The 23123-nt window shown below is 43.2% G+C and overlaps 1 protein-coding gene and 1 pseudogene across 2 annotated transcripts in view; one reads left to right on the forward strand and one right to left on the reverse strand.

Annotated features, from left to right (window-relative positions):
- The window catches only part of LOC124044032 (integrin alpha-4-like), a 33875-nt gene extending 32286 nt beyond the window's left edge, over nt 1-1589 (forward strand). For both annotated transcript variants that reach the window (XM_046363345.1, XM_046363346.1), the window contains one exon: nt 70-1589. In XM_046363345.1, the coding sequence (XP_046219301.1) occupies nt 70-171 (102 nt within the window). In that variant the 3' untranslated portion in view covers nt 172-1589. The remainder of the gene's footprint in view (nt 1-69) is intronic.
- A 2420-nt stretch (nt 1590-4009) lies between these two features.
- Nucleotides 4010-23123, reverse strand: part of LOC124044431 — a 79057-nt pseudogene continuing 59943 nt past the window's right edge.

Below are 23123 nucleotides of genomic sequence, written 5' to 3' on the forward strand. Positions count from 1 at the left end.
TAGATGGTGGCTGTATATCAATGTATATACTGTAATCTGAACCTGAACCCTGTTCTCTTTCCTTCTCAGGCTGGTTTCTTTAAAAGGCAGTTTAAGAAGGAGGATGAGATCAGGAGGGATAGCTGGGACTATGTACCAAAACATTTGACTAAGACTGAGAGTAGATCCTAAGATTGAGATCAAGACAGAGTGACTGTGTCCTAATACAGAATGGTTCAACACTACAACATGGACTAAGAGGCACATTTTGACTGAGATCATCCAAACCCAAGGGAAAGAACTGTTGGACCATTCAAATTGTGATGGCTCAGAATGACAAGGAAAGAAAAAATGTCATTTCCCTAAAACATGCAAGAGGAAAAGGCTGACGAAGTGTAAGTTTAAAATGTGTTGTCAGCGGGACAACTATATTACACTTTACCTCTGGGTCTGGTGCAGTGAGACTATAACACATTGGAGTGTTTACATTGAATGTATGTTAGAACATGTAATGTACATTAGAACATGGACTATGTCCATTAGAACATGGACTATGTACATTAGAACATGTCATGTACATTAAAACATGGACTATGTACATTAGAACATGTCATGTACATTAGAACATGGACTATGTACATTAGAACATGGACTATGTACATTAGAACATGTCATGTACATTAGAACATGGACTATGTACATTAGAACATGTCATGTACATTAGAACATGTCATGTACATTAGAACATGGACTATGTACATTAGAACATGTCATGTACATTAGAACATGGACTATGTACATTAGAACATGTCATGTACATTAGAACATGGACTATGTACATTAGAACATGTCATGTACATTAGAACATGGACTATGTACATTAGAACATGTCATGTACATTAGAACATGGACTATGTACATTAGAACATGTCATGTACATTAGAACATGTCATGTACATTAGAACATGGACTATGTACATTAGAACATGTCATGTACATTAGAACATGGACAATGTACATTAGAACATGTAATGTACATTATAACATGGACTAGGTACATTAGAACATGGACTATGTACATTAGAACATGTCTTGTACATTAGAACATGGACTATGTACATTAGAACATGGACATGGGCTACATGATCTCATAGAAATAGGCTTATCATTCCTATTTTGATTTCCTACCAAGATCTCAGGAAGTGAAAACAGAACTTGATAAATAAGCACAAACCGAAACAAGAAGGTACAATCTGTACCTGTCCATTAATTGAGGACTGCTCATTTTCCATTGCAAAACATTTTGCCACGGTCTGCCCTAATGAACATGGCCCAAGTCTCACAGACCTGACTACTTGAATTGGGTCGAGGTACGAAACATTTATGAATGCACTGCTGAAGCTTTTCTTTATGCATAGGAACTTCATCTGTATACACTCAGTGGCCAGTTTATTAGGTACAACACCTTGTTCACGAAAATGGTTCATTCCTACAGACAGTGAGTCACGTGGCTTGCTATATACAGTGGGGCATAAAAGTATTTAGTCAGCCACCAATTGTGCAAGTTCTCCCACTTAAAAAGATGAGAGAGGCCTGTAATTTTCATCATAGGTACACTTCAACTATGACAGACAAAATTAGAAAATAAATCAAGAAGATCACATTGTAGGATTTTTTATGAATTTATTTCCAAATTATAGTGGAAAATAAGTATTTGGTCACCTACAACAAGCAAGATTTCTGTCTCTCACAGACCTGTAACTTCTTCTTTAAGAGGCTCCTCTGTCCTCCATTCATTACCTGTATTAATGGCACCTGTTTGAACTTGTTATCAGTATAAAAGACACCTGTCCACAACCTCAAACAGTCACACTCCAAACTCCACTATGGCCAAGACCAAAGAGCTGTCAAAGGACACCAGAAACACAATTGTAGACCTGCACCAGGCTGGGAAGACTGAACCTGCAATAGGTAAGCAGCTTGGTTTGAAGAAATCAACTGTGGGAGCAATTATTAGGAAATGGAAGACATACAAGACCACTGATAATCTCCCTCGATCTGGGGCCCCACGCAAGATCTCACCCTGTGGGGTCAAAATGATCACAAGAACGGTGAGCAAAAATCCCAGAACCATACGTGGGGACCTAGTGAATGACCTGCAGAGAGCTGGGACCAAACTAACAAAGCCTACCATCAGCAAGGGCATTGAAGATAAAACGTGGCTGGGTCTTTCAGCATGACAATGATCCCAAACACACCACCCGGGCAACGAAGGAGTGGCTTCGTAAGAAGCATTTCAAGATCCTGGAGTGGCCTAGCCAGTCTCCAGATCTCAACCCCATAGAAAATCTTTGGAGGGAGTTGAAAATCTGTGTTGCCCAGCAACAGCCCAAAAACATCACTGCTCTCGAGGAGATCTGCATGGAGGAATGGGCCAAAATACCAGCAACAGTGTGTGAAAACCTTGTGAAGACTTACAGAAAACATTTGACCTCTGTCATGGCCAACAAGGGTATATAACAAAGTATTGAGATAAACTTTTGTTATTGACCAAATACTTATTTTCTACCATAATTTTTTAATAAATTCATAAAAAATCCTACAATGTGATTTTCTGGATTTTATCTTTCTCATTTTGTCTGTCATAGTTGAAGTGTGCCTATGATGAAAATTCCAGGCCTCTCTCATCTTTTTAAGTGGGAGAACTTGCACAATTGGTGGTTGACTAAATACTTTTTTGCCCCACCTTAAAGTAGGCAGACTGGCATCAAGGCATTCAGTTACTCTTCGATTGAACATTAGAATGCGCAAAATGAGTGACCTAAGCGACTTTGAGCATGGCATGATCGTCGGTGCCAGGCGCAACAGTTCCAGTGTCTCAGAAACGGCCGGCATCCTGGGCTTTTCACGCACAACAGTGTCTAGGATTTAACGAGAATGGTGAGACAAACAAAAAATATCCAGTCAGCAGCAGTCCTGTGGACAAAACAGCTCGTTGATGAGAGGTCGAAGGAGAATAGCAAGAATCGTGCAAGCTAAGAGGTGGGCCACAAACAAGCAAATAATGACGCAGTACAACAGCATCTCAGAACATTGTCACGGATGGGCTATTGCAGCAGACCACCGCACCGGGTTCCACTCCTATCAGCTAAAAACAAGAACAAGTGGCTCCAGTGGGCACGCAATCACCAACACTGGACAACTGATGAGTGGAAAAACATTGCCTGGTCCGACGAATCCCGGTTCCTGTTACATCATGCTGATGGCAGAGTCAGGATTTGGCATAAGCAGCATGAATCCATTGACTCCTCCTGCCTTGTGTCAATGGTACAAGCTGGTGGCGGTGGTGTAATGGTGATGGAAATGTTTTCCTGGCACACTTTAGGTTCCTTGATACCAATTGAGCAACATTTCCATGCCCCAAAGAATTCAGGTGTGTCTGGAGGCAATGTGAGGTCCGACCCGGTACTAGATGGGTGTAACTAATAAACTGGCCGTTGAGTGTATATCGATATATACACATCTATATGTCAAATCTATATCATCAATAGATGTGTATATATGTAGGAGTGGATGGGACAGGAGTTTAAGCTTATTTATGTAGTATAGAACTGAAGACAACAGAAGGATGAGGAGGACAGTGTAGTGTCATCTGTGAAAAAAAGGGGCTGTTGTTGGGTGTCACTCAACTCACTGAACGACACATGAATGACACACTCCTCAAGGGGACAGCACCCTGTGTGTGTGTGTGTGTGTGTGTGTGTGTGTGTGTGTGTGTGTGTGTGTGTGTGTGTGTGTGTGTGTGTGTGTGTGTGTGTGTGTGTGTGTGTGTGTGTGTGTGTGTGTGTGTGTGTGTGTGTGTGTGTGTGTGTGTGTGTGTGTGTGTGTGTGTGTGTGTGTGTGTCCCTCTAGAGCCGGTGTATTCAACTCTTACCCTACGAGGTCCAGAGCCTGCTGGTTATCTGTTCTACCTGATAATGAATTGCACCCACCTGATGTCCCAGGTCTAAATCAGTCCCTGATTAGTGTGTGTGTGTGTGTGTTGTGTGTGTGAGCAACTCATACCAGTCAGGTCGTTCAAGATTGACGTTGAAATTGGACATTTATCTATGTCCAGAGGATGTCAAGAAATGCCTTTTTATAATTATTTTACCCTATCCCAAACATTAACCCTTACCTAACCATTTGGAAGGAGTGCCTAAACTTATTGTTTTAACCTATCCCAAGTCTTAACCATTTCCTTAACCATTCGGACCATAACTTCAAAATTTGACGTTTGGAGACATGGAACGATACAGAGCAGCTGGAGCAACAAAACACTTTTAAATGCGAGGTTTGGAGCAACTTTGAAATGTGATTTTTGGAGCGACTTTGAAATGTGAATTTTGGAGCAACTTTGAAATGTGATGTTGGAGTAACTTTGATATTGGATGTTATGAGCAACTTCTAAATGTGATGTTATGAGCAACTTCTAAATTTGCCATTTGCAGAACAGATGAACATCTGATTCTGCAGTGAGACTGTGAGAGCTCGTTGCTCGTACGCCATGCCAGCAGAAGTTTTCAATGCAGTCAGAACAAAAAAAATGTAAAAGCTGGTTCTTCAGTGACTCAGAAATGTTCCTCAAGGCATAGGAGACATGCCAGGCCTTAAATGAAACACACGGAACACTGGCCTTCCCATTTTTACATTTTCATCCCTTTGGATTCTCTGTTGGAATCTTTGGAATCAGTGGATTGTGTTCTTACTGTAGCTGTAAGGGATTGGAACATTCAGGTTTAGGAGATGTGGTGTGCCTTGATGATGATGATGATGATTTTTGTTGTTGAATGAGGATTAGTCACATGTTTTTACTGCTTGTATTTTAAGGTTCAGGACAGTTCATTCAGGGAGTCAACCTTTCCTGACCAAGTTGTCAGTTATGACAAAAATAAAGGGGGCACATTCCAATTTGGATTTCAATAAAATGAAATTATTATTTTTATTTTTAATAAATAAGTGTGTGGCGTGTAAAAATGAACTGTTTCTATTTAATGTGTCTGTCTGTCATTGGTTATTTGATGTCTAACATTCACAGTGTCGTACAGTAGTCATGCCTGTCGGTAACATTCAGTGGCAGTGCAACCTGAGGTTCTGCATAATAGATCAACTCTACATGGAGTCCGTTTTAGGTTGTGTCTATAGACTCCTCTCTTGTAGACTGTTTTAACTGTAGGCAGTCTGTAAACTGAAGACTGTTTCTTCTAGAGTACAGTAGGAAATCCTGTGTGTTACATTCAGTGGCAGTGCATGTTGATATGTGTAAAGACTCCTCCACCCTTTAGACAGTTTTAAATGGTATCGAATCCACTCTACAGACAGTGTTAAATGCAGCTGCACTTGATGTGTGCCTCCTCTGCCTCCTCGATGTCCACTCCAAACAGGGTCAGGAGTTGAGGATGTACCCTGCTGGTGAAACAAACAGGGTCAGGAGTTGAGGATCTATCCTGGTGGTGAAACAAACAGGGTTAGGAGTTGAGGATGTACCCTGCTGGTGAAACAAACAGGGTCAGGAGTTGAGGATGTACCCTGCTGGTGAAACAAACAGGGTCAAGAGTTGAGGATCTATCCTGGTGGTGAAACAAACAGGGTCAAGAGTTGGGGATCTATCCTGCTGGTGAAACAAACAGGGTCAAGAGTTGGGGATCTATCCTGGTGGTGAAACAAACAGGGTTAGGAGTTGGGGATCTATCCTGGTGGTGAAACAAACAGGGTCAAGAGTTGGGGATCTATCCTGGTGGTGAAACAAACAGGGTCATCCTGGTGGTGAAACAAACAGGGTCGGGAGTTGGGGATCTATCCTGGTGGTGAAACAAACAAATTAGTTAAAGAGGTTTTAAATGTCCCAGACAAATTAACAGTACTGCTAAATACATGATCGAAAAGACGGCGAAATTATACTGACCATGACCTCTAAGAACTCTCTTTGTGGGATGTAAATTGAACCCAGATTAATATGACCATTAGATTACAGGTAGGGCTATACATAATGAGCAGCGTTAGGTCACTGCTTTGGTAACATGTTATTTGAGACAGGGGTCGTATCCAGGTTGAAGGTCTATCTGACAGGTGCTATGGGGCTTTAGACCAGCTGAAGGATAGAGTTGTACCTTATATATTGGCCAGTGTTCACACAGCGTCTCAGAGTAGGACTGCTGATCTAGGATCATTTTCAGGATCAGCACTTCTACTCTGAGAGGCTTTATGAATTCAACCCCTAGGGCTGGATTCCACCCATATCACTGAAGTTCAGTACTGTAGCACAACTGAAATGTAAAGGTCATTTCTGATTGAGCCGACATATGCAGCGATTACCGTCAATACAGTCTCTGTGAACACGGGAACATTGCATTTAAATTCAAACCGGGCTACAGCTCTGAACTTCAGCAATACAGATTGAATCCAGCCACTAACATATGAGGTTTATCAGTGCAGGTGCTGTGGTGCTTTGGGCCAAGTCAAGCCCGAACCTGATGAGTAGCTCTGAGGGCACCTCCCGTAGGTCGCTGTTTACGTTCCAAGGCTAGGTCCCCTCTGAGGAGATTATGGGTGTGTTCTTAGATTCACACTCTCCGTTGTCCTCGCAGACATCGTCAGACCAGATCCTCTGAGAGCGTGGGTGAAGCCTCACAGCTCGCACCGTGTGTGTCTCCACGAAGGAGAAACTGAACTGGGAGGAAGAGGAGCAGGAGGAGGAGATTACTTTATTGTCCAGTTGTACACAAGGAGGATCCAAGACCCCTCCCTAGGACCTCCAACAAGCTTTGAGAGGGAAGTGTGGAATAGAGGAAAGAAGGGCTGAGGAAACAATACCATCGTCTCAGTCATTTCTAACTATAACCACTAGGGGGCAATGATGATGCACAGGGTGAATACATGTCCCCAACAACACAATTCCCCAAACAGCAATCACGCTGTTATATGACCCTGGTCACCAAGGTTACATCCGGTCTTGGACAAAAGTTTAAACCAGTTAAGCCAGTGGAAACATGAAAGTAGTTCATATGAATGACACAGCCTATCTTTTGTCGATAAATGATACAGGGAGTACATGGAGTACAGGTGTGTCTACATTTCCTACCTCAACTCATATTGTTTGTCTTATGTATTCTGACTCCCCATCAGGTTTGTGGGATGTAAATATGTTTTTCATTAGTTGTCCTTCAGACTCAGTTTCCCAGAAATCGTTCAATAGAAGTCAGACAATAAATAGAGTCTGGTTCGTTTGTCTGAGTCATCATTTTATCATTTTCACGTCCTGCTTGTTTTCATGGAAAATGGCCCAACAACACAAACATTAGTCAGATCTGCTAGGACGGAAGGACAGACAGAAAGAAGGATGGACGGACGGACAGTATGGTTATGAAGTCCCCTCAAACTATTTGTTTACCCTGAACATTATGAAACCTGTTCTATTGAAACTCACAAAAAAATTAAATGTCTCTTCTCAAGTACAGTAGACTCCCACACACTGTGAGTGATCCCTGCCTACCCAGTCACACAGTAGCATCCCCCTGTATACAGCCAACTGTATATTTAGAATGTAGGTTAACAAACAGGCTTAGATTAGATTGTGTTGGATGGAAAACAGGACAGGTGGGCTGCTGGGCTCTTAAATGGACTAATCTGTATTAGCCTGAAAAGTGTTTTAGGGAAATTTGACAGTCAGTGATTAATTTGACTTGACAGTATGCTAATTCCGCATAAGCTCGCAGGGTGGCAAACTCCATTAGTGACAGCGGGATTTCCTCTCTCTCTCTCTCTCTCTCTCTCTCTCTCTCTCTCTCTCTCTCTCTCTCTCTCTGTGTGTTTGTGTGTGTGTGTGTTTGTGTATTTAATGTTTCTGTGTGTTTATGTGTGTGTTTACATGTGTGTGTGTGTGTGTGTTTACATGTGTTTACTGACTGACTCACTGAATGAGGAGGGGAGTGTGTGTGTGTGTGTGTGTGTGTGTGTGTGTGTGTGTGTGTGTGTGTGTGTGTGTGTGTGTGTGTGTGTGTGTGTGTGTGTGTGTGTGTGTGTGTGTGTGTGTGTGTGTGTGTGTGTGTGTGTGTGTGTGTGTGTGTGTGTGTGTGTGTGTGTGTGTGTGTGTGTGTGGAAGGAAGGAGGGTCTGCCCTGGTGACCTCACCTGATTGTTTACACTGTTGTATCTCTTCAGGTGTTTGATGAACTCTGACCTGGAAGTGTTTCTTGCTGCGATCAAGGCCATGCTTTCGTTGTTCAATCTTACACACACACACACAACACACACACACAGAAAGAGGGAGAGAGAGAGAGAAAAATCGGTTCATATGTACAGTATACTTCATCACTGTGGCCATTTCAATCCAAGCAGGTTGATTAAGCAACACATCTTATATTTTTAGTGATTTGTCACCATGAAGAGGAATAGATAATGTCAGGAACAGAACAGACAGCAGTATACATTAGTTCCAACTTCATTAGTACTACATGATGTGTTTATTGTAAATGTGTCTACATCAACCATGCTATATTTACAAATACTCCTACTGTTCCTGTCTTGTGTAGTTAAGGTCGGTGATGCTATAATACGCAGTGTGGTTCCACTGCACTGTGTGAGGCCTGTTGCTTTACTACATGCTCTATCATTACTGTGGCCAGATTCACACAGGGTCTGTGTCCAAAATGAAACCCTATTCCCCATATAAAACACTATATAGTAGTGCACTATATAGGGAGTAGGATGCCATTTGGGACACAGGCTGAGCCACCTAGGAGGCCTGGTCCTGCAGTGCACACATATGCTCTTGTCTTTAAGTCCTCCCTCTCTGACACTCCCTTTAATAAGCTTTGCCATTCTCTTTAATTAAGTTCTGTCACTCCCTTAAATCAGAGTCGTTATGCGCTCAGTAGTCCAGTTAGAAGCCTTTGACCTCGGTAGTCTGATCCAAACACTAATCCCAATCTCATTGGATTACCTGGAACTGGCTAGTATGTTCCATGTATGGTACCGACCCCCCACCGGGAGTGGCCTCCTCACCCTACCTGGGGGATAACTGGCCGGGCATGGAGGCTGGACTTGAGAAGGTTGAACACCAGACAAGCTGCAGCGTTCTGGATAAATTGCAGGGGTTTGATGACACAAGCAGGGAGCCCAGCCAACAGCAAGTTGCAGTAGTCCAGACGGAAGTCGACAAGTGCCTGGATTAGGATCTGCGCCGCTTCCTGTGTGAGTTAAGATTGTACTCTACGGATGTTGTAGAGCAGGAACCTGCAGAAGCAAGTCACTGCTTTGATGTTTGCAGAGAACGACAGGGTGTTGTCCAGGGTCACGTCAAGGTGCTTTGCTCTCTGGGAGTGGGACACCGTGGAGTTGTCAACCGTGATGGAGAGGTCTTGGAGTAAGCAGGCCTTCCCTGCATAACAAGGCACGGCATGGCAGCTCGGTAACCCTATGCCATTATCACTGGTCCAGGACGTAGTTCATACACATTGCTCAATGCTCAGTCAACCACACGCATATATACATTACTAGGCACAGATGCAGGCTCGCATACAGTCACACACATACAGGCATGGATTCAGGTTTGTATGCATGTATTGTACTCACATATGCAGGAGGTGATTGTGTTAACAGAGACCCACATACCTGGTGTTAGGGGCCAAGCCCCTTGGGGCCATGGAGCAGAGACAGGGGATGGCCATGATGTTGACATTGAGGAACAGACCCTGGTTGGTCATCCACAACTCTTGCTCTTCTAGAGAAGACAGGGTTTCAGTGACGGACAGTGTCACACTATAAAAGATAAGATATAGAAAAGTTCACATTGATAAAACATCATCCATGACAAACTCACCTATGTCGTTGTCATCTTTCAAGGACTCATTTCTAAAAATATATATTTTCAGAAGCATCATTTTGACTTTTGTCTTTCTTTGTGAGATTCTCCCCCCACATATTTAGTCGGTTGTTCTTCTACAAAGAAGGTATTTTGGTTCCCTTCCAACGATCTACTATGCCTGCAGAGGCTTGTTTCAAATCAAATTCACACAGGCAATTACGATCAAACTTGGACTACAGATTTTATAATCAGACAGACTTCTGTCACTTATTTTACTAGATCCAGCATTTCAGTCTGGACTTTCTTCACAGGAAGATAGGACAATTCACAGTCTTCAGGTCTGTAATCAGACATACCAAGATAGAGAGGGAGAGAAAGATGAAGAGAGTAGACTTTAGATGGCTGGATTGGAGAAGAGGAGGGATGGTTCTCTAGAGACAGATTCATGTGTGATAAAGAGACTATTCAAAAGGAAACCCTGATAGGCAAGCCTCTTTCCCTGGAGGCTTAGTCCAGAATTGACGGGTATTGTGTGTGTGTGTGTGTGTCTGTGTCTGTTTGCCTTTCTCTCTGTGTGTGTATGTGTGTGTCTCTGTGTGTGTGTGTGTCTCTGTGTGTGTGTGTGTGTGTGTGTGTGTGTGTGTGTGTGTGTGTGTGTGTGTGTGTGTGTGTGTGTGTGTGTGTGTGTGTGTGTGTGTGTGTGTGTGTGTGTGTGTGTGTGTGTGTGTGTGTGTGTGTGTGTGTGTGTGTGTGTGTGTGTGTGTGTGTGTGTGTGTGTGTGTGTGTGTGTGTGTGTGTGTGTGTGTGTGTGTGTTTGTGTCTGTTTGTGTGTGTGTGTCTGTTTGTGTGTGTGTGTGTGTGTGTGTCTGTGTCTGTGTGTCTGTGACCCTCTAGGGCAGGTGTATTCAACTCTTACCCTACGAGGTCCAGAGCCTGCTGGTTATCTGTTCTACCTGATAATGAAATGCACCCACCTGATGTCCCAGGTCTAAATCAGTCCCTGATTAGAGGGGAACAATGGAAATTGCTGTGGAACTGGCTTCGAGGTCCAGAGTTGATTTTAGGGCTCTATTGAGAAACTTACTTGAGGTTTTCTAGCGTTTTGATCACAGTGAACTCCTGTTTCTGCCCAGGTGGCATCCATTGATGCCTTTCCACCAGGGCCAGCGTCCACCCCCCAAAACCAAACATGGCAGAGAAGCCGAAATGCAGGAGGCGACCAAGAGAAATGAAACTACACACATCTACCTCCTATAGTAACAGGGACAGGAGACAAAGAGAGGGAAGAGAGAAGAAGAATAGATATGACTGAAATCGATTAATGTACTGTATAAAGTTGGCACCCTGGTGCTGCAGCTTGAATGACATGCTTCTACTCGGTGATGGGTTCTCTGTCAGAGATTGAGATGTAACTAGTACGTGTATGGCATTCTTTCACTTCAGTTGTAGGTCTACATTTAGTCCAGCACACAAAATGGGAAATTATTCATCTCTGGTTTATAACTTACAATATATCAGACTATGCCATGGTCATTGCCATTTCTCTTGTGGCAATATAGGCTTATGATGATACAGACACTGGTCCCATCCTATTGGCCTATACACATTCCTGACCTCTTTCTGTCTCGCCCATATAATATATGGCTCCTGACCTCATAACTCATGAATATTCATGAAGGTCTAAAACATCCTGCCAGTTGGCCTTATTCACATGCATAAATATTACTTAATTAGAAAACCAACAAGCCCTATATCGGCCCGTCGTAAATAAGCATCACCATTCCTTGTTCGTATCAAGTGTTCTGTGTTCTTGTTTACATTATTTTGCTTATAACCCAAACATTTTGTCTGAAAGTTAATTGTCATCCATGATGAAATCGGGGAGGGGACTGTGGATCTGTGCATCTGTTCTCATCCATGCATTCGTTCATATGTTCGTTAGTCACACGCAATGAACATCTGATCAAATGGCTACCCAGACTATTTGCATTTCTCCCCTATTTTACACCTCTGCTACTCTCTGCTATTATCTATGCATAGTCACTTTAATAACTCTACCTACATGTACATATTACCTCAATTACCTCGACTAACTGGTGACCCCACACATTGACTCTGTACCGGTACCCTCTGTATATAGTCTTGCTATTGTTATTTTACTGCTGCTCTTTTTAACTACTTGTTACTTTTATTTCTTATTCTTATTCATATTTTTTAAACTGCATTGTTGGTTAGGGGCTTGTAAGTAAGCATTTCACTGTAAGCTGTTGTATTTGGCGCATGTGACTAATAACATTTGATTTGATATCTCAGACAGCTCTGGTCCGATTTCAATGAAACTTAGGTGAATGATGCCTCTTGCCATAGAGACCCGGCATTTACAACATTACACTGATTGGCCAGATGGTGGCACTATAACAGGGAAATAAAAAATGCTCAATTTGACCGAAAGCCATGAAATTTGTTACATTGGTCCCTCTCCTCACAAGGAAGAAATTGGCCTCAGGGACCCATGAGGTCCACCATGATGCATTTTCCGCCATTTAGTATTTTGTGAAAAAACGCTACTGTTCTGAATGACCGATCTACAGGAAACTTGATATGTGACATCTATGGACATCAATCAGCGCAATATTTTCCAGACTAGTAACTAAAACAACATGTCCGCTATTGACCAATAAACATTCACGTGGATGTGGTCTGGAACATAAGTGCATATAAGTCAGTAAAGGATATTTGTATTGTAACGACCCTGGGTTTATACGCGTGGAAATCAACCCTGCCGCACGAGCGTGCTTTTACGGCACAGTCGATAGTCGAGGGTTCGAGACCTGCTCCCTGCTGTTTCATTACATTGGTGTCAGAAGTGGTCGGATCTTGTATCCACGACAGTGCATGTGCTTGGCCGGTGAGCGCGTTCCTGTAAGACATAGAGTCCCAAGCTAGTGCGAGGACGCGTCCTTTGAAAGGAGGGAGTAGTGTAGCGTATAAGTCAGTAAAGGATATTTGTATTCTAACGACCCTGGGTTTTACACGCGCGCAAATCGACCCTGACGCACGAGCATGCTTTCGCGGCACAGTCGATAGCGCGCCGGACCTCGGGCTCGAAGGTCGAGGGTTCGAGACCTGCTCCCTGCTGTTTCATTACAGTATTATAACACAATTTGGTACACATATTGCAAACACTGTCAAGGCTCACATATGCACGAACATTCATATTGACCACATGGTGGTGCTATAACGGGCACATGCTAAGAGACATGAGTCTAGCGAACCCACACGATATCTCCGACACCACGGGCCGGATTTTAACAAAACTAGGGTGAATGATGCGTCTTGCCATAGAGAGCCAGCATTTACAAAATTACATTGATTGGCCCAAGGGGGGCGCTATAGTAATCAACTCTACATATGTTAGTCACACGCAATATCTCAGACACCACTGGCCCAATTTTGATTAAACTTGGTGAATGATGCATCTAGCCATAGAAATTCATAATTTACAATATTACAGTGAAAATCCCAAGGGGGGCGCTGCATCATTTTTGATCATGGTTAGTGATGCACTCAGTAGCCTTAGGAGACAGAACTTAATTACCAAACTGTCACCAAGCTTTGTATTTGGCAAACTAATTGGATAGGTCGTGTGGAGGGCTCTGTCTTTTGTCTTTCTCTTATTTCTTTCTTATTTTTATTTTCCCATCGCTGTTGTCACCCACAATGAAATCGGAAGGGGGCTGTGGAGCGGTCTCTGTCCGTACGTTTGTTCATTAGTCGCACGCAATATCTCCAACTCCACTGGCCCGATTTTGACGAAACTTGGGTGAATGATGCATCTTGCCTTATAGATCCGGCAGCTACAAAATTAAACTAAAATTCAGAACTTTGATCAAGCATATATCCTGTCTCGTTTGAGCTTGAAATGTTGTCACTCATTGGCCCAAGGGGGTGCTGCATCATTAGTGTGGGACAACAGGTTTACTGTTGCCTTGTTTCTAATCAGGTGCGATTTGAAATTCAGACATGTCAAAATGAGATTCAGACATGTCAAAACTTCAGAAATGTTGTTTGTTTGCATTTTCATTTTCATCATTTAATTATCTGATTCTCCTCCATATTGGTTATTCAAAATAAAGTGTGAATGCTATTATGTGTTGAAGAATCTGAACACAATTCCAATCATCTATCACCATAACCGCAGACAGAACTGGACTGACTGAACTGCATGTTCTATTGCTGTTGCTAGAAGTCCCTCCTAGTTCAGTGTTGGAACTATGTATTACAAAACCGTATGGCCTGTAATGTTAGACAAAGAGGATTTAATAAAGAATAGGGTTATCTCGTGTAGTTGAGGTCAAAGTTTGTTTAATAATAACAGTTTATTGTAGCATGCGTGATTGTTTCAATAGGATTACACTTTGTACTGTACACAAAATGTTCTGCATCAAATTAAATTGTATTGGCACATACACATGTTTAGCAGATGTTATTGCGAGTGTAGCGAAATGCTTGTGCTTCTCGTTCCGACAGCGCAGCAATATCTTACAAGTAATATCTAACAATTCCACAACAAATACCTAATACACACAATCTAAGTACAGGAGCGGAATAAGAATATGTAAAACACATGGATGAGCAATGTCAGATGAGCAATGCATAGGCTAAGAAGCGATATATAGTATAGAATAGAGAATATACATATGAGTAATGCAAGATATGTAAACGTTATTAAAGTGACATTATTAAAGTAACTAATGTTCCATTTATTAAACTGGCTAATGATTTCAAGTCTGTATGTAGGCAGCAGCCTCTCTGTGCTAGTGATGGCTGTTTAACAGTCTGATGGCCTTGAGATAGAAGCTGTTTTTCAGTCTCTCGGTCCCAGCTTTGATGCCTCTGTACTGACCTCGCCTTCTGGATGGTAACGTGGTGAACAGGCAGTGGCTCGGGTGGTTGTTGTCCTTGATGATCTTTTTGGCCTTCCTGTGACATCGGGTGATGTAGTGTCCTGGAGGGCAGGTAGTTCACCCCCGGTGATGCGTTGTGCAGACCGCACCACACTCTGGAGAGCCCTGTGGTTGTGGGCGGTGCAGTTGCCGTACCAGGCGGTGATACAGCCCGACAGGATGCTCTCAATTGTGCATCTGTAAAAGTTTAGGTGTTAAGACACATTTCGTCAGCCTCCTGAGGTTGAAGAGGCGCTGTTGTGCCTTCTTCATCACACTGTCTATGTGGACCATTTCAGTGTGTCAGTGATATGTACGCCGAGGAACTTAAAACTTTTCACCTTCTTAAAACATTCCACCACTTTCCACCGTCGATGTGCTCCCTCTTCTGTTTCCTGAACTCCTTTGTTTTATTGACTTTGAGTGAGAGGTTATTTTCCTGACACCACACTCCGAGAGCCCTCACCTCCTCCCTGTAAGCTGTTGCGTCATTGTTGGTAATCAAGCTTGCTACTGTTGTGTCGTCTGCAAACTTGATGATTGAGTTGGAGGCATGCATGGCCATGCAGTCATGGGTGAACAGGGAGTACAGGAGGGGGCTTTGCACGGACCCTTGTTGGGCCCCAGTGTTACCTACCTTCACCACCTGGTGGCGGCCCGTCAGGAAGTCCAGGACCCAATTGCACAGGGCAGGGTTGAGATCCAGGGCCTTAAGCTTAATGATGAGCTTGTAGGGTACTAAGGTGTTGAATGCTGAGCTATAGTCAATGAACATCATTCTTACATAGGTATTCCTCTTGTCCAGATGGGATAGGGCAATGTGCAATGTGATGGCGATTGCATCGTCTGTGGACCTATTCGGTGGGTAAGCAAATTGAATGGGTCTAGGGTGACATGTAAGGTGGAGGTGATATGATTTTTGACTAGTTTTTCAAAGTACTTCATGATGACAGAAGTGAGTGCTACAGAGCAATTGTCATTTAGTTCAGTTACCTTTGCATTCTTGGGTACAGGAACAATGGTGAACATTTTGAAGCTTATGGGGACAGTAGACTGGGATAGGGAGAGATTGAATATGTCCGTAAACACACCAGCCAGCTGGTCTGCGCATGCTCTGAGGATGCGGCTCTGGATGTTGTTTGGGCCGGTTGCCTTTGGAGGGTTAATACGTTTAACTGTCTTACTCACATAGGCCAAGGAGAAGGAGAGACCACAGTCCTGGAAGCAAGACGTCAGTGTCCGCGACATGGCTGGTTTTCTTTTTGTAGTCCATGATTGTCTGTTGACCCTGTCACATCCGTCTCACGTCTGAGCCATTGAATTGCAACTTTACATTGTCTCAAAACTGACATTTTGCTTGTTTGATTGCCTTGCGGAGGGGAATGACTACCGTAATTTCCGGACTATAAGCCGCTACTTTATTCCCACACTTTGAACCTCGCGGTTTATACAATGACGCAGCTAATTTATGGATTTTTCCCGCTTTCACAAGATTCATGCCGGCAAAAAACTGAGCACCGTCACATAATGTGACGTAAATCGAGCGCGCTCAAACTTCCCATCATTCTGATTACGGTAGTAATTTTGTTACCCTCATCATGGCAAAGACACATATGATGCAGCTTTCAAGTTGAAGGCAATAAATCTGGCTGTTGGAAAAGGAAATAGAGCTGCTGCATGGGAGCTTGGCCTTAATGAGTCGATGATAAGACGTTGGAAACAGCAGCGTGAGGAACTGACTCAGTGCAGAAAGACAACAAAAGCTATCATAGGGAAAAAAGCAGATGGCCCAAAGTATTTGCAGCCACTCGACATCAGTGTAAATCGTGCATTTAAGGTGGCGCTCCTTGTTCAGTGGGATGCTTGGATGACAAGTGGGGAGAAATCCTTCACTAAAACGGGCCGCAGGCGAAGAGCATCTTATGGTCAAGTCTGCCAGTGGGTCCTGACAGCGTGGAGCATTGTCAAAAAATCCACTATCATCAACGGGTTTCGAAAGGCTGGACTGCTGCGTGTTGAAGGGGCAGCATGAGCTCAGCGGGGTATTTGCCTCCAGATGAAAGTGACAAGAGCGACAATGAAAACGATCCAACATCAGATGAAGCAATTCTGAGGCTATTCAACTCCGACACCGAAGGAGATGACTTCAGTGGTTTCAGTGCACAGAGGAGGAAGATCGTGACCAATGACTTTACTGGTAGGCTACCGTTTTAATTTTTGTTACACGCCGTGTTTCGTTAAAGCCTATTTATTTTTGTTACCAGCTGTGTTTCATTTAAAGGCTGTGTAAAGTTCATTTGTTTCAATGTACCGGTAGGCACCTGCGGCTCATAGACATGTGCGGCTTATTTATGTACAAAATACATATTTTTAAATAATTCAGTGGGTGCGGTTTATATTCAGGTGCGCTTAATAGTCCAGCAATTACGGTACTCTGTTTGAATGCTGCCATATTGCCAGTCGTCTTGCCATGGTTAAATGCAATGGTACACGCTTTCAGTTTTGCGCGAATGCTGCCTTCAATCGACGGTTTCTAGTTCGGGTCGGTTTTAATAGACAGTGAGTACAATATCTCCTATACACTTCCTTAAAAACTCACTCACCGAATCAGCGTATACGTCGATATTATTCTCTGAGGCTACCCGGAACATATTCCAGTCCGCGTGATCAAAACAATCGTGGATTCCGATTGGTCAGACCAGCGTGGAATAGTCCTTAGCACGGGTACTTCCTTTTTGAGTTTCTTCCTATAGGAGTTAGAGTAACTATGGTCCAGTGTTTTTACAGTAACAATGGCCCAATGTTTTTCCAGCGCGAGTGCTACAGTCGATATGCTGAATTTAGGTAGCCTTTTCCTCAAATTGGCTTTGTTAAAATCACCAGCTACAATAAATGCACCCTCAGGATGTATGTTTTCCAGTTTTCATAAAGTCCAGTAAGGTTCAGTGAAGTTCCTTGAGGGCCATTTTGGTATCGCTCATTGGATGTGGCAGGGCTTGCCAACTATTACAGACTACAAAGGGAAGCCCAGCCCAAGAGCTGCACAGTGACACGAGCCTACCAGATGAGCTAAATTACTTCAAAGCTCGCTTCGAGGCAAGTAACACTGAAACATGCATGAGAGAATAAGCTGTGCCAGACGATTGTGTGATCATGCTCTCCGCAGCCAATGTGAGTAAGACCTTTAAAACAGGTCAACATTCACAAAGACACAGTGCCAGACGGATTACCAGGACGTGAACCCCGAACACGCTCTGAACAACTGGCAAGTGTCTTCTCTGACATTTTCTGTAAACATGTTTCAAGCAGACCACCATAGTCCCTGTCCCCAAGAACACTAAGGTAACATGCTTAAATGACTACTGACCCGTAGCACTCACGTCCGTAGCCATGGAGTTCTTTGAAAGGCTGGTCATGGCTCACATCAACACCATTATCCCATAAACCAGAGATCCACTCCAATTTGCATACCGCCTTAACAGATCCAAAAGTGACGCAATCTCTATTGCACTCCACACTGCCCTTTCCCACATAGACAAAAATAACACCTATGTGAGAATGCTATTCATTGACTACAGCTCAGTGTTCAACACACCCTCAAAGCTCATCACTAAGCTAAGGACCCTGGGACAAAACACCTCCCTGTGCAACTGGATCCTGGACTTCCTGATGGGCCGCCCCCAGGTGGTAAGGGTAGGTAACAACACATCCACCACACTGATCCTCAACACAGGGGCCCCTCAGGGGTGCGTGCTCAGTCCCCTCTTGTATTCCTTGTTCACTCATGACCGCACAGCCAAGCACAACTCCAACACCATCATAAAGTTAGCAGATGACACAACAGTGGTAGCCCTGATCACAGACAATGACAAGACAGCCTATAGGGAGGAGGTCCAAGGCCTGGCCATGTGGTGCCAGGACAGAAACCTCTCCCTCAATGTGATCAAGACAAAGGAGATGATTGTGGACCGAAGACGCCCCCATTCTCATTGACGGGACTGTAATGGAGCAGGTTGAGAGCTTCAAGTTTCTTGGTGTCCACATCACCAACAAACTAACATGGTCCAAGCACACCAAGACAGCCGTGAAGAGGGCATGACAAAACCTATTCCCCCTCAGAAGACTGAAAATATTTGACATGGGTCCTCAAATCCTCAAAAGGTTCTACAGCTGCATCATCGAGAGCATCCTGACTGGTTGCATCACTGCCTGGTATGCCAACTGCCCAGCCTCCAACCGCAAGGCACTACAGAGGATAGTGCGTATGGCAAGTACATCGGCCCAGCCCTTCCTGCCATCCAGAAGCTCTATACCAGGCGGTGTCAGAGGAAGGCAATAAAAATTGCCAAAGACTCCAGCAACCCTAGCCATAGAATGCTCTCTCTGCTACCGCATGGCAAGCGGTACCGGAGCGCTAATGTCTAGGTCCAAGAGGCTTTTAAACAGCTTCTACCCCCAAGCCATAAGACTCCCAAACATCTAAACAAATGGCAACCCAGATTATTTGCATTGCCCACCCCCTCCTCTTTTACACTGCTGCTACTCTCTGTTATTATCTATGCAACAGTCACTTTAATAACTCTACCTACAGTTGAAGTCGGAAGTTTACATACACCTTAGCCAAATACATTTAAACTCAGTTTTTCACAATTCCTGACATTAAATCCCAATAAAAATTCCCTGTCTTAGGTCAGTTAGGATCACCACTTTATTTTTAAAAATGGAAATGTCAGAATAATAGTTGATTTCTTTCAGCTTTTATTTATTTCATCACATTCCCGGTGGGTCAGCAGTTTACATACACTCAATTAGTATTTGGTAGCATTGCCTAGCATTGCCTTTAAATTGGTTAACTTGGGTCAAACATTTCATGTAGCCTTCAACAAGCTTCCCACAATAAATTGGGGGAACATTTGCCCATTCCTCCTGACAGAGCCGGTGTAACTGAGTCGGGTTTGTAGGCCTCCTTGCTCGCTCACGCCTTTTCAGTTCTGTCCACAAATGTTCTATGGGATTGAGGTCAGGGCTTTGTGATGGCCACTCCAATTCCTTGACTTTGTTGTCCTTAAGCCATTTTGCCACAACTTTGGAAGCATTGTCCTTTTGGAATAGCCATTTGCGACCAAGCTTTAACTTCCTGACTGATGTCTTGAGATGTTGCTTCAATATATCCACATAATTGTCTTTCCTCATTAAGCCATCTATTTTGTGAAGTGCACCAGTCCCTCCTGCAGCAAAGCACCCCACAACATGATGCTGCTTGATGGTTGGGATGGTGTTCTTCGGCTTGCAAGCCTCCCCCTTTTTCCTCCAAAAATAATGATGGTCATTATGGCCAAACAGTTTTGTTTCATCAGACCAGAGGACATTTCTCCAAAAACTACGATCTTTATCCCCATGTGCAGTTACAAACCGTAGTATGGCTTTTTTATGGCGGTTTTGGAGCAGAGGCTTCTTCCTTGCTGAGCGGCCTTTCAGGTTATGTCGATATAGGACTTGTTTTACAGTATAGAAAGGTACTTTTGTACCTGTTTCCTCCAGCATCTTCACAGGGTCATTTGCTGTTGTTCTGGGATTGATTTGCACCTTTCGCACCAAAGTACGTTAATCTCTAGGAGACAGAACGTGTCTCTTTCCTGAGCGGTATGATGGCTGCGTAGTCCCATGGTGTTTATACTTGGTACTATTGTTTGTACAGATGAACGTGGTACCTTCAGCATTTGGAAAAAGCTCCCAAGGATGAACCAAACCTTTTTTTCTCATGATGTCAAGCAAAAAGGCACTGAGGTTGAAGGTAGGCCTTGAAATTCATCCACAGGTACACCTCCAATTGACTCAAATGATGTAATTTCAGAAGCTTCTAAAGCCATGACAAAATCTTCTGGAATTTCCCAAGCTGGTTAAAACCATTTTGGGATAGGGGGCAGCCTTTTCACGTTTGGATGAAAAGCATGCCCAGAGTAAACTGCCTGCTTCTCAGTCCCAGTTGCTTATATATGCATATTATTGGTCTATTTGGATAGGAAACACTCTAAAGCTTCTATAACTGTTTGAATGATGTCTGTGAGTATAACAGAACTCATATGGCAGGCGAAAACCTGAGAAAACTCCAACCAGAAAGTGGGAAATCTGAGGTTTGTAGTTATTCAACGCTTGGCCTATTGAAACACAGTGTCTATGGGGTCAAATTGCACTTCATAAGGCTTCCACGAGATGTCAACAGTCTTTAGAACCTTGTTTGAGGCTTCTACTGTGAAGTGGGTGCTCATGAGGTCTCATGAGTCAGTGGTCTGGCAGAGTGCCAAGAGCTCATGATGCTCATTCACGTGAGAGTTAGCTCGCATTCCATTGCATTTCTGAAGGCAAAGGAATTCTCCGGCTGGAACATTATTGAAGATGTATGTTAAAAACATCCTAAAGATTGATTTTATACATCGTTTGAAATGTTTATACGGACTGTAATGGAACTTTTGGAATTTTTGTCTGCACCTCGCGGGTCATGAAGTTGGATTACTGGGCTGAACGCACTAACAAGAAGGGGGACAACTTTGGACATAAATTATGAACTTTATAGAACAAATCATGCGCAAAGTAGATTTCCTGACAGACTTGCCAAAACTATAGTTTGTTAACAAGAAATTTGTGGAGTTGTTGAAAAACAAGTTTTAATGACTCCAACCGAAGTGTATGTAAACTTCCGACTTCAACTGTACATGTACATATTACCTCAATTACCTCGACTAACCCGTGCCCCCGCATATTGACTCTGTACAGGTACCCCCTGTATATAGCCTCGCTATTGTTATATTATTGCTGCTCTTTAATTATTTGTTACTTATATTTCTTTTCTTTTCTTTTTTGTAAGGTATTTTATACATATATATATATTTTTAAACTGCATTGTTGGTTAGGGACCGTAAATAAGTATTTCACTGTAAGGAATACCTGTTATATTCGGAACGTGAGAAGTACAATTTGATTTGATTTGATAAACATGGCTGTGAAAATAACTGAATATAATTATTTTGGGAAATAATGCGGTCGGCATTTGATTGTGAGGAATTCTAGGTCAGGTGAACAAAAGGACTTGAGTTCCTGTATATTGTTACAATTACACGATGAGTCGTTAATCATGAAACATACACCCCTGCCCTTCTTCTTCCCATAGAGACATTTATTGATGTCAGTGCGATACACTGAGAATTCAGGTGGCTATACCGACTCCGACAGCATATCCCCAGAGAGTTATGTTTCCGTGAAACCGAGTATGTTACAATCCCTGATGTCTCTCTGGAAAGCAACCCTTGCCCTGATTTTGTCAACTTTGTTATCTAGGGATGGACATTAGCGAGTAATATACTTGGAAGCGGTGGGGTTGTGCGCTCCTCCGAAGTTTGACTAGAAGACCGATTCGACTCCCTCTCCTGCGGTGGCGCTGTTTTGGGTCGGCCTCTGGAATCAGTTCAAATGCCCTGGTGGTGCGGCCAAAGGATCCGCTTCGGGAAAATCGTATTCCTGGTCGCAGTGCTGGTTGTAATGATCTTCATCTGTTGTTTGTAGAGAGGCAGACCGAAATGCAGCGTGTAGGTTACTCATGATCTTTAATAAAGATAAAGCGGTACATGAAATAATAGAAAATACAAAAACAACAAACGAGTGAAACAAATTACAGCCTATCTGGTGACTAACACAAAGACAGGTACAATCGCCCACGAAATACAACGCGCACTCAGGCTGCCTAAATACGGTTCCCAATCCGAGACAACGAGAATCAGCTGACTCCAATTAGGAATCGCCTCAGGCAGCCAAGCCTAACTAGACACACCCCTAATAATACACACTCCCAATTAATACAACCCCAATACGAAATACAACATATAAACCCATGTCACACCCTGGCCTACCCAAACATATAACAAAACACAAGATACAATGACCAAGGCGTGACACTGGTAAGTTAACATTGCTCTGATATCCAATAGTTCTTCCCGGCTGTATGTAATTACACTTAAGATTTTCTGGGCTAACAAAGTAAGAAACAATACATCAAAAAACAATTTACTGCAATGTTTCCTAAGGACTAGAAGCGAGGCAGCCCTCTCTGTCAACGCCATCGCAGAGTTGCTATTTTTTCATAACATTTCTAACTGATTTTACTATACATTATACTGCATTTATAACAGGGATACAGCTAATGCAATAAACATATTGTTTGAATGTCCACAAAAAGAGGGCATTCTATCTCCAAAGTATATTTTGTGTGGCATGTTTTCCAGTAAACCCTGGTACTGTCTCTTATCTCTTCATAGCCCAATCCTCTTGTCTATCAGACTAAGTCGGGAGAAGCTCACACAG

This window comes from Oncorhynchus gorbuscha, linkage group LG09, assembly GCF_021184085.1.
Source record: "Oncorhynchus gorbuscha isolate QuinsamMale2020 ecotype Even-year linkage group LG09, OgorEven_v1.0, whole genome shotgun sequence".
Classification (NCBI taxonomy): domain Eukaryota; kingdom Metazoa; phylum Chordata; class Actinopteri; order Salmoniformes; family Salmonidae; genus Oncorhynchus; species Oncorhynchus gorbuscha.